The sequence below is a fragment of the Microtus ochrogaster genome, unplaced genomic scaffold (genome assembly GCF_000317375.1).
Source record: "Microtus ochrogaster isolate Prairie Vole_2 unplaced genomic scaffold, MicOch1.0 UNK17, whole genome shotgun sequence".
Lineage (NCBI taxonomy): Eukaryota > Metazoa > Chordata > Mammalia > Rodentia > Cricetidae > Microtus > Microtus ochrogaster.
Window position 1 is genome coordinate 588,545 of NW_004949115.1, and position 16,667 is coordinate 605,211.

Here is a 16,667-nt window from a genome sequence, read left to right on the forward strand (position 1 = left end):
TTCCTTACTTCCTCCTTCCTTACTTCCTCCTTCCTTACTTCCTCCTTCCTCCCCCTTCTTATCTCCACTTTCCCCCTTTCCATCCCTCCTTTAAACTCCTCTATTCATTTTTTTTAAGATTGTTTTTCTCCTGTAAAGTCTTGAGCTGTGGAATCAAGATGAAATACAGTAGCAACATAGGCAATTGTGGTTCTCCAGGGAGACCTAGCAGAGTTAGTAGCGCTTAATGCAAGACATAGGTGCCAGAAAGAGTGAGAGGGGAGATCTTCAGCTTGGTGGGGCATTCACTCTGTAGTTAATGAAGGAAAAGAGCAGCAGTAACTGGGAAGGATAGGAAAGGGACATTTTCTGACCCATGGCTAGAGGAAGTGCATATAAACTTTGAAAATGCTTCCAGAAATGCAAATGTTTTAGAACTTGAGATGGGTCAGGCACTGTGCTTGGGAAGAGCGGCCTAGATTATCCCATTAGAATGCCAGGCTTACACTAGAAAGGATAGCTGGTGGCTTTGAGTTGCAAGCCCTAATTTTCCTCTTCAAAGCGTGGGTGCTTTTCACCTACCTGCACTTTACGCATGAAAGTACTGCAAATTTGACTATTTGGGCACAAACGTGCCTGTACCTCTATTTATTTCCAGCACTGTTCGCTTGAGCGGAGTGGGAGAAGGCATCAAATGTCCTCATTCTTCACATATCCATGCAGATGATTTGAAGAGAGGTTTCTATGGAGTTCTTGAGTTCTCTATTAATGGAGAGGCCAGCGAGAACTGAGAAAAAATTGGGGCTGCAAATTTCACTTTGTGGATCGTTTTGAAAAGTGGATACTGACTCAGGTCTAAAGTAGGGCCTTTTTGATGTGAAAATGTCTCATTACAGCTGTTTTTTCTCTTCACTAATTGCTCAACAAATATTTAGTGAGCATTTACTATGATTCAGGCACAGTGCAAAGTGCTTAGGTTCTAAATGTGTGTTTAGGAGTAATAATGGTAAGTGGTGGCTTTAGGCATCCATGCTGTCATCATAGTTTAACTCACACTGAAGGAGAGAGTAGGCTTCACATGGGAGGTCCTTGATCAAGGACTCTAAGTTGAAATTAAGAAACTGGATCTGAGCCAGGCAGTGGTGGCGCATGCCTTTAATCCCAGCACTTGGGAGGCAGAGGCAGGCAGATCTCTGTGAGTTTGAGGCCAGCCTGGTCTACAAGAGCTAGTTCTAGGACAGGCTCCAAAGCTACAGAGAAACCCTGTCTCGAAAAACCAACCAACCAAACAAACAAACAAAAAACCAAACAAAACAAACAAACAAACTCCCCCTGATCTGTCCAATGGAATTCAGTGGAAAAGAGTTGGGGATGAAACTGAGGAAGAAGCCTTTTAAAGGTGGTCTAGCAAGAAATTTTAACAGTGGAGTGGTTTGGAATAACTTTCTGGAAGAAACATGGAAGCCAGGATCACTGTATGCCAGAGAAGAAAGATAATTGAAGAGCTCAAAGTCCAGGTTAGGGCAAAGAAGGGAGGAATTTGTTGCCAGTTGCATGTTGAGTCACTAGTAGAGCTGGACCCAGAGACCTGGCCTTCTGATTGCCAGGACAATCCACTTGGTGAGCAGCAGGGAAGAACCCGTGTTATGGAAAGACAGTTGTGTGCTTATCATTATAACTTATTTAACCAGCTCTCTTCAAAAGACTATAGATTATATTTTTCCACTTTCCAGATGAAGAAATTGAGCACGAGGGGATGTGCTTCTAAGACTTCCATTCCTGAACACCAGTGTAGGCTTGGGAAATAGTGCAGCTTAACAAGTGACCCCCATTTCCACTTTTGCAACAGTGTGCTTCAAGTCAGGTTATGGCAGAGCTAGGTTTAAACACAAACTGCAGGTTCCTTCGATTTAGATAGCGATTTTTTCATTGTTCCTTCCAATTTGCTTTGTTTCTCTAACTCTTTGTCTAATTTATTCTTTCATGGAGAGGGGAGGAGTAAGGAGGTCTTAAACCACAAATGAGCCAATAAAATTCAATTTGAGTAGAATAGAAGGTATAATGAGGTGATCTCAATTATTTTATAGATTAGGGGATATGTATAAGCCTTCTATCACAGTGTTTAATCAACTGGGGTGTAAATCCTCAGTCTACCGTGGTGCACCCCTAGGTGAGTTGTTCTTTCTCTGTATTCCTTCCTCATCTATAATTAATTGTGACAGCAGGTACTTCTAAGAGCTATAATGAATTCTTTAAATTAAGTTGTTATTAAAATAAGATAATATATGCAAGGGGTATAACCTACTGCTTTTCACATACTAAGAATGCAGTACATTTTAGCCTTTATTATTCTGGGTGCTGATTTCTAATTTAAATGTACAGGTTATGAAAAAGAACTCATAAGACTGGTGTATTTGCGTTAGAAGAACCAATTGTTTGTCTTCCATAGTCCATTTTGCGTTGCTATGACAACATATCTGAGGCTTAGTACTTTTTAAAAGAAAGATATTTGTTAAGTTCACAGCTTGGAAAATAGGAAATTCAAGATCTGGCAACTGCATCCACTGTGGATCTCATGGTATACTGTAACATTTCAGGTGACACAGAATGGTAGGAACACATATAAGAGATCACGTGGCATGAAACACCAGGTACTCACTCTATAAGAACACACTCATCCTCCCAAGAGTTCATTCATCCCTGTGTAAACATCAAGTTCCCTCAAAGCCTGCCCATCTCTCTTAAAGGCCTACTCACCTCTTAAATGTCCTACCACAGCACTATCACACTGGGGATGATTTTCATCCTAAATTTTGTAATGCACAAGCCACCTATGAATGATGGCAGCTTCTTCACCTAATTGTTGGTCGGTCCACCACGTGGGTTGCTTTTATTGTCCACCCTTGGTGGTCGAAAGGGTGAGGCCCTACGAGCTAAGAGTTGTATAATTCAATATCTTCATCGCAAAATGTACTTGAAACAGGGCCCCCTCACACACAATGGAAAAACCTGGGATGGGATGAAGGTGGGAGAAGCGTGTGGCTGTTTGCTAGATCTCAGCTTGTAGCCCACACTTTCTACTTTAAGTTGTGTCTGACCCTCATGCTTCCACAACAGCATGCAGACCGGGTGTGGGATTTTATGGAAGAGAAATAAGACTATATTGTCTTTCAAAGTCTTGTAATGGACGTGAGATCTTCAGGCATGTGGCCATTCCAGAAGCACCCTTAAAGCAGTTGGGAGCTTCTCTTTCTGACCCTCGTACCCCTCAGTGTTTGGCAAGTTACTTTTAGAACTGCTTCCTTTCCCACGTTGCCCCCCCCCCCCGTCATTTAAACAGCTTGCTCTGGTGTGTGAATATTAGTCACAGTAGTTTGGTGAGTCTTTAAAATCTACCAGGTGTGCCCCAATTAGGCTTTCTCACAAAATTAGGGCTTGGAGCCAGGATCACATCCAACAGGGCTACCATAGGCAAAATGATTACAGTTAATAAAACAATAATAGCATGGCCTGATCAGTGCACAGCTGTGCTGATTATCTGCCCCGAGGAGAGCCAAGCCATTATTTTGACATTTTATTCAAGCAAGTATTTATTGATGATTTCCCTCAGTATCATCTTTCTTGATCGATTCATGTTTCCATATATATATCTTTTAAATTTCCCTTCGAGACAGGATTTCAGTCTGTATGCTGGATGCTGAGCTGAGCTCTCGGCAGTCTGAATCTTTGAAATGCTATGATTATAGTAGTGAGCAATGAATTCTGTCTACTGAAGACATTTACGGTCTTGGGCCAACTTCAACGTTCTTTATCCATTTTGCATACATTCATCTGATTTTCTTTGCTGGGAACTTGGCTTCAGGAACTCCTAGTCCAGTGGGATCTCTTCTCCACACAGCTGCCCTTGTCATTGCTTATTCTCTGTGACATTCTGTAAGCACAGAGGCATCAGTCAGCCCTGTATGTGTATCACAGCCAGCTTTGTGCGAAAGGAATCCCTTCTCTCACAGTTATGGATATGAAGGCACTGAACTCAACCTGGGAGGGTTAACTAAGCTAGCACGAAGTGGGGAAACACTTCAATTGCTTCTTGAAGGCAGAGTTCATCAAAAGAGGTTGGACTCTTGGGAGACTTCATTGTTTCATAAGTGATTTTCCCCAGAGGCTTCAGACTCATGTAACAAAACTTTTACTCTGGTTGACAGGCACTCGGAAACACCACTGTCCATCTCCAGAGGGCAGAGTAACCCTCCAGTATCTTATCATTAGCTTGCTGAAAGGCAGCAAGGCGATGTTCTTCGGACCCTGGCCTTTTTCTCGCCTTCTGTCCTGGTTTGCCATTTCCAGTAGACTGTCAGGACACCATGGCCTTACATCCTCCAACTTCCGGCAATATGTGGGCCTCCTGGCCCTCGTGTCTCTCCTGCGGTGGACGCGAGCACTCCCCTACAAGATAGGGGTCATAGGCCCCTGGACGTGTGATCCATTCTTCTCAAAGGCCCTGCCTGAGGTTGCTGCTGGTTTAGCAATCGAACGAATCAGCCGGGATGTGGAATTTGACAGGAGTTACTCCTTTGAATATGTGATTCTTAATGAAGATTGCAGGACTTCCAACGCCCTCTCCAGTTTCATTTCCCACCAGCAGATGGCCTCAGGATTTGTTGGCCCTGCCAACCCTGGCTACTGTGAAGCAGCCTCACTCCTGGGAAACAGCTGGGACAAAGGGATTTTCTCTTGGGCTTGTGTGAATCATGAATTAGATAACAAACAGAGCTACCCGACCTTCTCTCGGACACTCCCTTCTCCTATCCGGGTGCTTGTAACTGTCATGAAGTATTTCCAGTGGGCTCACGCTGGGGTCGTTTCCTCAGATGAAGACATTTGGGTGCACACAGCCAGTCGAGTCTCAACTGCTCTTCAGAGCCACGGTCTACCTGTAGGGGTCATCCTGAGCACAGGACAAGACAGCCAAAGCGTTCAGAAAGCTCTGCGGCAGATTCGCCAGGCGGACAGAATTCGCAGTGAGTGCTTGCACCCTGCCCGAGGTTTAAATGTGGTTTAAGCATGACGGTCTCTAAAAGGTTTTCTGCCTTTATACCCTAGGCTGGCACATTGCTCCCTAGTTCTTTATGTGCATGACCTCTTTCATGGATACTCAGACCCCAAGAATGTGGCTTCAGTGGAGTCAATCGTACTTTCTAGGGATTTTAACGCTCTTGTGTACCAGCACCTGAGCTCTGTCCCTGGTGTAGAAGAAAGACATCAAGAATACGGTAGCCAGACAACTTGTCCTGAGAACCATAACAGTTTCAGACTAACCACAGCAATGTGCTCTTGGGATTTCATTTTTAAAATGTCTGTCTTTTTTTTTTTTGGCCCCTTGTCCGAGTCGTTTCTTCATAGCTGCCCAGTCCGTGTGTCATCACATCTCACTCAGAACCCATCTTCTCTCGAGTGCTAAAGTCCATCTCTCCCCTTCCTCCTAAAGTGGCCTTCTTCTCCCTGCAGCATGCAGCTCGTTGCGATGGAAGGCACTTAGGTGATGAACGAAACATGGAACAGCATGCTTTCTGTTAATATGGCTCTCATTGCAAGGGAAGCTCTGTGCTCAGAGAGGATTCTTGCCGAGGAAAGGGGCAAAACGTGCAACAGAGGATTTGACTCACCGAAGCTGCAATGACACCCAGGATTTGAGTTGATCTGGGGAGGGAACACGCCTGGTTCTCTAGAATCAGATCTTTGGGGTTTTTTTTTGTTTTTTTTGTTTTTTTTGTTTTTTTGTTTTTTACGTTTTTGACCCTTCGTTTTGACATTTTCTTTTCTATCCTCTTTATTTGGTTTTTAAAAATAAATCTTTTCTTTACCTACTCTGGAAGTGGCAGTGATATATGGGAACAGCGCTTATTGTCAAACTGGAGCCACTTCATCACTTCAGTACCTGGAGCTCAGAAAGCACTTCTTAATTGATTGCTTCTAGAGTTAGTGCTGACCCCATTCCTTTTCTTAACATAACAATGGACTTGCTAGAGAATAGTCTGTTTTAGGCCTGGCTTTTAACCAGAATCCATTTTAAAATTCAAGTCTCTCAACTATTGGGCCTTAATTATGATCATTGCTGGAAGAAGGCCTGAGGTTTTAGTCCCAGGATCTACAGTATTTATTCCTGGGGTCTGTAAGCTCCAGTCTATAAAAATCTTCAGGGATAGGCTGTTGGAGAAAGGTCTCTTGTTGGTTTCCTGCCACCAGGCTAGCTTAGACCCAAAATAATCACACAGAAACTGTATTAATTAAATTTCTGCTTGGCTCATTAGGTCTAGCTTCTTATTGGCTAACTCATATTAATTTAACCCATTTCTATTAATCTGTATATCGCCATGTGGCTGTGAATTACCGGGTAAAGTTCCCAGCGTATGTCTCTGGTGGCAGCTTCCTGGCATCTCTCTGACTCTGCTCTTCTTTCTCCCAGTATACAATCTAGCTTTCTATGCCTAGTTCTGTTCTTCCCTACCATAGGCTCCCACATCAGTAGGCAGTCAACATGGCTCTGATTGCTTCATAAAAGAATGTAATACTTGCTGAGCACAAACATATTTTTAAAGATAGAATATCATTTCCAGAGAGTAGCCATGCTAGAAATAAAACAACATATATAGTGTCCAAACATTATATGTTGCAGAGCTTCATGAAGCCCTATGTCTCTTATGAGTTTATATTCCCTGAATATGTCATATTCTACTCACTCTAAATACTATACTGATATTTTGATTTCGGTCATGAAATGTTAAATAAATCTGGGCTTTTTTGTCATCAGACTGAGAGGAATTAGTATTGAATGTTCACCACCACCAATTTTTGAGGTAGTAAACATGCTTTGTACTGTCCTACCATTGGAAGCCTATCTTTTTTTCTTTTCAAGGGTTCTTGCATTAGCTGACCACTAGTATTACTTGGGCATCTTTTCAAAATGACTGAAGCTATGTTCAGAGTCTTGGATTGAATTGGCCTGTGGTGGGCCCCTAGCAAAGGTCCTTTAAATTGTTTCCCGGGTACTTCTTTTTTTTTGGCTCAACAGGAGTTCAGAGTCACTGCTTTTAAGTTAATTAGAATACAAATAAATGTTCCTCATTTGCATTGACCAGTTTCTTTGCCTTGATCTTTGTTTAGTCCAACATCTGTTTGATGACTACATGAATCAGCCCACTAAAGAGATAGAAATTTTGAGAATGAGAGGAAGCCAAACAGAGACTGTTTAAGGAGCAATGAAAGCTGCTATTTAACAAGGATAGCAGTAGCAGGCAGAAGAGGTGGTAAATCTCTATGCTCTGGAATTATTTTTTTGTGTTTCTGACAAATATAAGCAAACTCAGATGAGGTATCCCAGGACCTCACTCACTTGAGTCACAGAAACTGATTTATAAATTGGGCTGTAGACCAGGTTTGATTACACATATCTCTGTGTAGAATGAGCAAAGGAGTATGTAGTTCCCACAACTGGTGCAATTAAGTATTGGGATTTTAGTCTGTGCCAGCCAGTAGGTGAGGTATGGTAGTAGTTCAGAAGAGGAGTGAGTGTTAACGAAAATAGGTCTGGTTAGGTTGTGAAACCAAGAGCTCCAAACATTGTAACCCAAGATGGAAGTTCTCCACAGGATCCTAAAGTGACTCAGTAGTACTTAGTTTTTCATAGAAGAACCCTTTGTAACACAAAATGCAGTGGGAAGGGACCTCTTCTTTTCACCAGATCTGGTAAGAGTTGGAAGGCTGATTCATAGTAACAGTGTGACAGTGAACGTGGGGTGGTGGGACTATGGTGGTAATAGGAATGGAGGGAAGAGAAGAGCAGACTCTTGTCCATGCGTTGCTTCTGTTCCTTATAAATTAGTGTTTCCAATTAGGTCATATTACTGGTGCTTCATTGGTGTTAAGAGGAAGTATCTTTCTCAGAAATGAGTCTGAATCATGTTTACACAGTACAAAGGCAATGGTCAATTAAACAGTAAAGCAACAATAATATAGCTCCAGACTTTTGGAAAGGGAAACAACAGAGGCTTTATTAGATGTTTGGTCACAGAGACAACAAATGAAACCTGTCATTCTACTTTACACGTAAGCAGGGCTCTGCAGTTTCCAAGGTATGGAAACACATTGACCATCTCAGGAGTTAGGTTTTATTGTTTTTCTTCTTCGAAGTTTACAATATCTGTGAGGCTCATAAGAGCAAGTAGATAGGTGTAAGCATTGTGAACACCAACTGATAGGGGCAATAAAGCCTCAGAGTAGGGGGATTCAGCCTTTTCAAGGTTATCAACTCATTTCGTTTCAATCTTGAAATGCTTGCCAGTTATCTTTATTTCTAACAAAGTCAGGTGGAGGTATTAATCAAAGACAAAGACCTCGATTTGCCATCAGGAACAATGTGTGGGATTATGTGGGTTTTGCCCTATGCCTGGGAACCTAGCAGAGTGGATATGGGGGCCAAATTCCATCCACTGTCTGCTCCTCTAACCATGAGCCCTGCTGGAAGTTTTTGTCCCTTGACACAAAGGAGAGCATTCAGTGGCCATGCAAAGCACCTGAGGGATTGTATCCACCCAAAAGGGGTTCCTTTTCTCATTCCTACAAAGGCCAGCAGGAGACCTTACCTCTAGCTCCTCAGAGGACTTTTCAAATGACTGTTTCAACCCCTCCTGTCTTCTTAGTTTGAAATCCTTTCCATTTGAGTTTACCTGCTTGTCCACCATTTGGGGTTTCCTTTAAATCTTTCCAAATTAGAATTGCTTTATTGTGGCAGCCCAAATAGCCTTCTCTTGTTCTCTCAAATTAGATATAGTTTCTTCTATTTTTATAGCCAGGGTCTAACCAGCTTCTTTCCATAGATTATATCCTTGCACATAAAAGAATAGCTGATAATTCCTAATATTTATTGAGAATTTATTATATCCTAGGCATTTTGAAAGGACTTTACATGGACTGTCTCATTCAATTCTTTCAATGCCCCTATAAAATAAGACTCATCACTATTTTCCATTTTTATGGGTACGACCTCTGAGGCAGCAAGGTTAAACACTTGCCTGGTGAATGGGAGAGCTGAGATATATGTCTTCAGGTTTATCTGACGTAGTGGCTCTCAAATCCAAGTGAGCAGCAGAATTTCCAGAAGAGCTTCTAAAAACACTTTGCTAAATTCATTCTCTGAAGTTTCTGATTCAGAAAAGCTGGGGTGTGATCCAGAATATGCATTTCTAGTAAGTTCGCAAGTGAAGCTCACCCTGCTGACTCACAGACTATACCTTGATAACTGATCTATGAAAAGGCTTTACTGCTTCCTCTCTGCTTGAGATATGGTCCTAAAACACAAGCACTGGAGAGTCTGTGCTCTCTGGATCATGTATGATTCAGCCCTTCCTTTCCTGTTATTGTCTTGATTCTAAGACCCACTGATGAATGATTTTACGTGCCCCCAGGTGTGTCGGGGGTAAGCCTTGTTGCCAACACTAATAGCAGTGATATTGGCAGGACTGTGGTAAATGCTGTTAGTCCTGTTAGGAATTTTTGATATATAATTTCCTATAGATAAATGTAAGTGTACATAAATATAAATGGTGAGAAGACCACTGGTTTTTATGAGCAGATCCACTGGCAGCATTGAAGACCCAGCACTAGAAAAAACCTCTAAACTTATTTTATGTGTCTGGGTGTTTTGTCTGCATGTCTGACTGTACACAATGTACATGCCTGGTGCCTGTAGAAGCCAGCAGATGGTATCGATCTTCAGGAACAGGAGTTACGGATGGTTGTAAGTCACCATGTGGGTGCTGGGAATTGAACCTGCATCCTTTTGGAAGAGCTGTCAGTGCTTTCAGCCATTAAGATGTCTCTCCAGTCGGAAACCTCTTAACAACTAGACCTTCCCCCACAATGTTAATGTCCTTTATGTGTGTGTCCTCCTGTGGTCTGCCCTGCCTTCAATATTAGCAGATCATTCAACCGAAATAGACTACAAGGAATGCCAGGGGAAGAAAAGGGCACACAAACATCTAAAATGCAGGTGAAGGATAGACTGCGGGTTTCTGTTAGTTGAGCATCCACAAACATGACCATGGCCCCAGAAGCTTCTTTAGCACTAGTTTTTGGAAGCATTCCCATCTCCCAAGATGTGAAACCAGACTCCAGTTTTCTCCACAGAGGATTCTGTAGTCAGTGTATCTGTGAGAGATAGAGATCTGCTGGATGATGATGACGATGATGATGATGATGATGATTATTATTATTATTAAGACAAGGCCTTCTGGTGTATCTTAGGCTAACCTTGAACTCATTATAGTCTAGGCTGGCCATGCACTTTAACACTTCATCAAGATCATCCTGCCCACGTCTTCCTGGTTCTGGGGATCATAGGCACGCAGAACATTGTCTGCAAGTTTTGCCCTTTGAAGAATACAGATTATCTCTCTTAAGAAAGTAGTGGGTAGAGACTTTTTATATAGGAAGAGAAAGAAGGGTTGAGGAACCCAGGGACTGGCTTTCTCTAGGCTTTCATGGTATTCTTTTCTACAAACACTGAAGGTGAGAGAGCCACAGTCTGAAGACATGGTTGCTAGGCAGCTCAAGTGGAGTACCCAGATACCAGAGAAAGAGCCCATATCATTCTTCTAAGATATGATCTCTTGTGTGTGTGTGTGTGTGGGGGGTGTTTTCTGGTTCTTGTTTTGTCTATAAAAGGGCTTGGCTGTCCACAATCAAGATGGAAACTTACAAATTAATATTACTTGGTGACCACCTGTTGACCTAAACCTTGCCTAGGATTTCAGTTTTCTGTATACTAATCCTTTCCCGACAACAACTTAGAGGTCAAATCCCATTTTAATGAATGTAATTTTGAGATAATAAAAGCTATTTAGTGAAAACCATCTCATAGAACAGATGCATCCATTAAAGCCTTGTGCATGAAGCACTCAACCTATTAAATTAAGATGCTGCTGTTTGAATTCAGTGTTTATGTTTTCCACTTGAATGTGCTCAATGGCAAGTTCTTGCCCTGTACAAATAGAGGCCTGAGATCATTCCCTCTCAAAGTTTTCATTTTTTCATCTCAAAATGAGTGAGAAAGATGGGGCTAGATACTCTTAAATGGTCTTTCTAGTTTTGGAAATTTGGATCCTTTAAAAAATGTCATTTATATGCGGCAATGAGAAAAAATAGAGGGGCAAGATACTGGCACTTGGCATTATATATATTATATATAAGCCTGCTAGTGTCTACTTACCCAAGAGTATAACTGTCAATTGTTTTGCTTTCTTATTAATGCAAATCTGTCCATGTCTCACACACCTCATGAAACCCTTAAAAAAACCCCATGAATGCAGACTTTTTATTCCCAGTAATTTCCTAGCATGTAAACATCCATCTAAACAATTGTGTGTCTGTCTGTCTGTCTGTGCGTGTGTACGTGAGTACATGTGTGTGCATGCATGCATGTGTGTGTGTGTCCAGGTGCAATGATACTAGGACATGGTCTCTGACCCTAAGAAGACCACAGTTTCATAGAAGCTGACATGTACAAATTAAGGCAATAAATACCATGGGTGGCATGATAGAAGCCAGTTTAGGGTATAGCGGTGGCTTGAAGTTGGTGTTAACTGTGACTCAGTGCATGAAGTTTATTGGTTATTGTTTTCAAGTATAACACCCATGAGAAAGAGAAAGCTAGAGAATTAGGTGGAAAGAATTAACAACAAAGGCCTCATCCAGTCCCTGAGAGGTACTCTGGAGCTGGGACAACTAGAATTGAAAGAGTCTGGGGCTTTTCACATCTGTGCAGATTGTTCATTAAGGTGTAGGCTGACTCAAAGAAAGGTTACAATGTGCTAATAATTGTTTTAGCAAGCATCGTCCCAGGAGTGAGAGAGCCCTGATTTGTAGTTTGCTGATTTCTGTAGAGTAAATTGCCTTCACTATGGCCAATTTCAAGCTAATAACATGTAGTTTACTGGCTTACCGTGGTTGGGAAAATGTAACCATAGGCTCAGTGTGAGTCAACCCCCGCAAGCTCCAGTTCACGGCTAAAGGCATGTGACCTTGTGAGAGGTGGCTCTCTTCTGCTGAGGTTAATTGCTGGTGAAGCATTAGCTATTCCATGCTAACATTCCCAGCAGCTAGAGGAGTGAGTGTGTCGGTTCTGAAGTGTGTGTCTGGGTGGCACATCGTAATGGCTCCCACTGCAGGCACTGAGATATTTGAATCTTAACAAACACAAAGTACTCCATTCTATTTAATGTTTTCCATGCAGTAATTTCAATATCCCTTCAGGGAGTTAAATGGAACTGTGTTTGGTAACCTTGATCAAGTCAGTTTATCACTGCCTTTGCAAGAGAAATGCCAACACTGGCTTAACTTGCCACGAATACCGATGAACTAGCCATTAACTAAAGCCCATAATTTAACTCACCTTGTCTCCCCTTGTCCCCGCAACAGACCTTCCACTTGAGTGATTGGATCAAATGAATTCATGTGTGACGCTGTAATCAAACAGAGAGGGTGATTCCAGTTTTAATCTCTCTTCCTAAGCCCAACTCTCACCTTGTCAAACCTCTCTGGTACCACATTGTCCCATTCCACAGTATGTGATTATCCACAACTGAAACTGAATTCTTTGTGTGGCTCATGAGATCGCTCCAAAGACCTCCTTGGGGCACTCAAAGGATTGTCTGAGCATTAGAATACATGTAGACACTCTTAAAGTATTTATTTTCCAGGATAAAATTGTCATTTAAAAATTGAAGTTTGGCCGAGTTGTATGTGGGTTTTGTGTGTGTATCTTTAACATCCATCTTAAGCCAGCAGTGGTGGCGCACGCCTTTACACACAGCACTCAGGAGGCAGAGGCAGGCAGATTTCTGAGTTTGAGGCCAGCCTGGTCTACAGAGAGAGTTCCAGGATAATCAGAGCTTCGCAGAGAAACCCTGTCTCAAAAAACAGGCGAGGCGGTGGTGGTGCACGCCCTTAATCCCAGCTCTCGGGAGGCAGAGGCAGGCGGATCTCTGGGAGTTCGAGGCCAGCCTGGTCTACAAGAGCTAGTTCCAGGACAGGCACCAAAGCTACAGAGAAACCCTGTCTCAAAAAAAACTAAATAAATAAATAAATAAATCCACCTTAAAAGTTCCTGAGTGGCTTATAATTGAGGGGTGGCAGCTCTAGTTACAAAGCCAAACTTTCCAGGAGTATTTAGAGAGTGTAAAAGAAAGCTTTGGAAAACACATGAAGCAATATGGTTATGCCAGAGACCACTCATTGAATGTAGTTAAGCACATTTAGTTCCTGAGATTAAAGGTTCCACAGAAGCATGTATAATTAATATTTACCAGTGGTGATAGGACTTTTGCTTTTCTTCAAGGAGCTCAGAATACTTGCCAGGCATTATCTAATTAAACTACTCAATGTACCTGTGAAATGCATTGGCATCTGCATTTTAAAGATGTGGGCACTGAAGCACAAGTGGGCTTAAACTGAGCTCATTTAGCATGCCAAGGACAAAATTGGATATAAGACTTTCAGTCTCATAATCGAGCTGCCATTCTTCAACCGTGGCCCCCTCTAATCCAGTCTATTCTAGCATATCCTTGACAAACAACATAGCTTCATAAGTCTAGGAAGAATTAAATTGAGTGCAAAGTAATTCCAATTATAGGGAATTTAGATTGAAAAAAATTGAACATATCATCCACAATATTAGTAGCATTTATCGACGAGTGTGTGTTAGTGCCAGTCATTGTTTATAATGGCTTTTGGTAAGAGCGGGGGACATTAGTCAAAATACGCTGGGTTGCATCTTTGTAATGAGCAATAAGCAATGGTGGCTATGGGCCTCTCTCCCAATCTACCCTTCTTAGATTTAAGAGTAGATACTAGACCCATCTTATGGGTTTTCTCCTTAAATTATCACTCCCTCTTCATGAAATATTGACTTCTGAAGGCACGGTGAGGATAAGTCATTTACCCAGAAGTACACAGCTAAAACCTAGTGCTATCAGGATATAAACTCAATAGACCTTTCAAGCTCAGGGCCTCTTAGTTTTCTGTCCCCAACTTAAGCTATTGTTCCAACCTAGGATTAGGCTCTGCAGCCTGTAGAAATGTCCTTTTTGCCTCTATACACAACTTAGAGTTCCCATTTATAACTCAGCCTTAACTTAGGACTTCAGGATCTTGTTTACCCGGTGGGCATAGGAAAGAAATCGTTTCTAAATGATTGGTTAGAACCCATTTATGTATTTCCTGTGTTTGGTTTCGACCTCTATGTTTTGCTACCATAACTTCTTTCCCCCTGGTTTCAGTAATCATCATGTGCATGCATTCCGCCTTGATTGGGGGAGAGACTCAGACACACTTTCTGGAATCGGCTCATGATCTGCAAATGACGGATGGCACTTATGTATTTGTCCCCTATGATGCGCTGCTCTACAGTTTACCTTACAAGCACACCCCCTACCAGGTCCTGAGGAACAATCAAAAGCTCCGGGAAGCCTATGATGCTGTGTTGACTGTTACGGTGGAGTCCCATGGAAAAACCTTCTATGATGCCTATACAGAAGCAGCGACCAGGGGAGAAATTCCGAAGAAGCTGGATTCACACCAAGTAAGTGCAGACTCACAAGTTGTCCCAGGCTGAGAACATAAAATGTGGGAAAAAGGATGGCTTCCCCCACCCCCTTACTACATATTCTGAGAAGTCCATGTCAGATGAATAGCTGTCAACATTTTCTCCAATTCTGCCAGCTTTCTCTTCTCTCTGGTAACTAGAAATGAGGAAACAGAAACATATTTTTACATATGCTGAGGTTGTTCAAGGGGAGCTAATAAAATAGAAGTCTTTTTTGTGTGACCCAAGTTTGGAACCAATTCACCAGGAAGACAAGACAGTGGGCATTAACTATAAGCACCGAGGAAAGCTTGGGAGCAAGAGAGGTTGTCTTCCCCAGGGAGAACATACATACAAGGAACACTATACTATATATATATGTATATATAGTATAGTGTTCCTTGTATGTATGTATGTATATATATATATATATATGCATGTATGTATGTTAAAGTCACTTAAGGCTGGGAAAAATAAAAAGAAGTAGAAGGGGGGAAAAGTAAAATAAAGAGAAAGACAAGAAAGCAAAGGAGCTGTTTTTTTGTTTTTGTTTTTGTTTTCTTTTTTTGGTTTTTTCGAGACAGGGTTTCTCTGTGGCCAAAGGAGCTGTTTATGTTAGAGAAATACACATGGAAGCTTCCTCTCCCCCTCCTTTCCTCCTTCTCTCCCTGCTTTCTTTTTTCTTCCTTCCTTCCTACCTCTACTCTCCTTCCTTCTTCCCTTCTTCCCTATGTCTTCCTCTCTCCTCCCTTCCTTTCTTCCTACCTTCTCCCTCCATGGTTCTTCTTTCCTGCTGATCCTTCTCTCTCTCTCTCTCTCTCTCTCTGTCTCTCTCTCTCTCTCTCTCCTTCTCCTTTTATTTCTTGCCAAGGTCTCATTATAACATAGGTAACATAGGCTAGCCTGGAACTTGCAATTCTCTTGCTTCTACTTCCTAAATGTTAGAATTCCAGTTATGTGGACCAACTCTCAGCTCATATGGTAGTTTCTATAGGTTGGAAGTTAGACACAGACAGTAAGCATTTTCAAAAGTGGTTAGAATGGCCTGTGGATACATTTCAAAGTGCAAGAATTTTTTAAGGATATTATATTAGTGCTATTGAATCTCACTATAAATAACAGAGAACTCAACATGTGTTATCCTAAATAATTGTTACTTTGCAAAGTGTGAAACAGAGAACTCTAGTGGTGATCAACCCAGCAAATCAAATATGCCATCCAGTTTTTCACTGTTACCACTTTGCAAGTCATGCCATGCTAGCTTGTACTCATGAACTGGTTCTCCTTAAGGCCCTCAAATGAGTGCCACAGTTCCAGACATTGTACACAGGTATAGATATTCAGAAATGCAAAACAGGAACGTTCCTTTCTTGTATCTCTGTTCAATATCGAGAAAATATTCCTCCGAAGCTATCCATGTAGACTTTCCCCGATACCTTTACCTTCTTTGTTACAACTGTGGCTCTTACCAATGCCTGGTTCCATAATCTGGAGAATGAACGAGGCTGCTGTCATATAGTCTATAGTTGCCAGCAGAGTAGGAATAAAACTGAAATTCAGTTAGCAAAGAAGGGAGGTAGTGTCTAATTCTCACATCCCTCAAATGACATACTGTTGATCCAGTTTTTATTTCTTTGTACTATTGATTTTTCTCTATGAACAAGCGATTCAGATAAAATTTAGGATTACATATGATTTCCTGCCTTGAGAGCAAAGATTTCTCAGATTGTTTTTCTTTTAAGAAAACTGACTCACAAAAATACCGATAGTACTGCGTTTGTTCTGTATCACTGCTGATATGTCTATTAGAAAACTGTCTTTTAGGAAATACGCACACCTGAAAACAACTGTTCAATGTAGTCAGGAGTGACAGGACTCCCTTAAATTTTGCTCAGATCAGTCATTTTGTGTTGTAATTATACACAAATGATCAGGTTGTAAATTTTGTGCCTTCAGAACCAATGAGACAGGATCATATAAATATAGTCTCCTTTAGTCATCTCATTGAAAAAAGAAGTGTGTGTGCGTGTGTGTGTCTGTGTGTGGTGTG

General features: G+C 41.7%; 1 protein-coding gene and 1 pseudogene across 1 annotated transcript in view; both read left to right on the forward strand.

Moving 5' to 3' along the window:
- Window positions 1-770, forward strand: part of LOC101990867 — a 32,289-nt pseudogene extending 31,519 nt beyond the window's left edge.
- A 3,500-nt stretch (window positions 771-4,270) lies between these two features.
- The window catches only part of Gucy2f (guanylate cyclase 2F, retinal), an 89,814-nt gene continuing 77,417 nt past the window's right edge, over window positions 4,271-16,667 (forward strand). Inside the window, exons 1-2 of the mRNA XM_026789351.1 lie at window positions 4,271-5,000; window positions 14,313-14,614. Coding sequence (XP_026645152.1) covers window positions 4,271-5,000; window positions 14,313-14,614 — 1,032 coding nt within the window. The remainder of the gene's footprint in view (window positions 5,001-14,312; window positions 14,615-16,667) is intronic.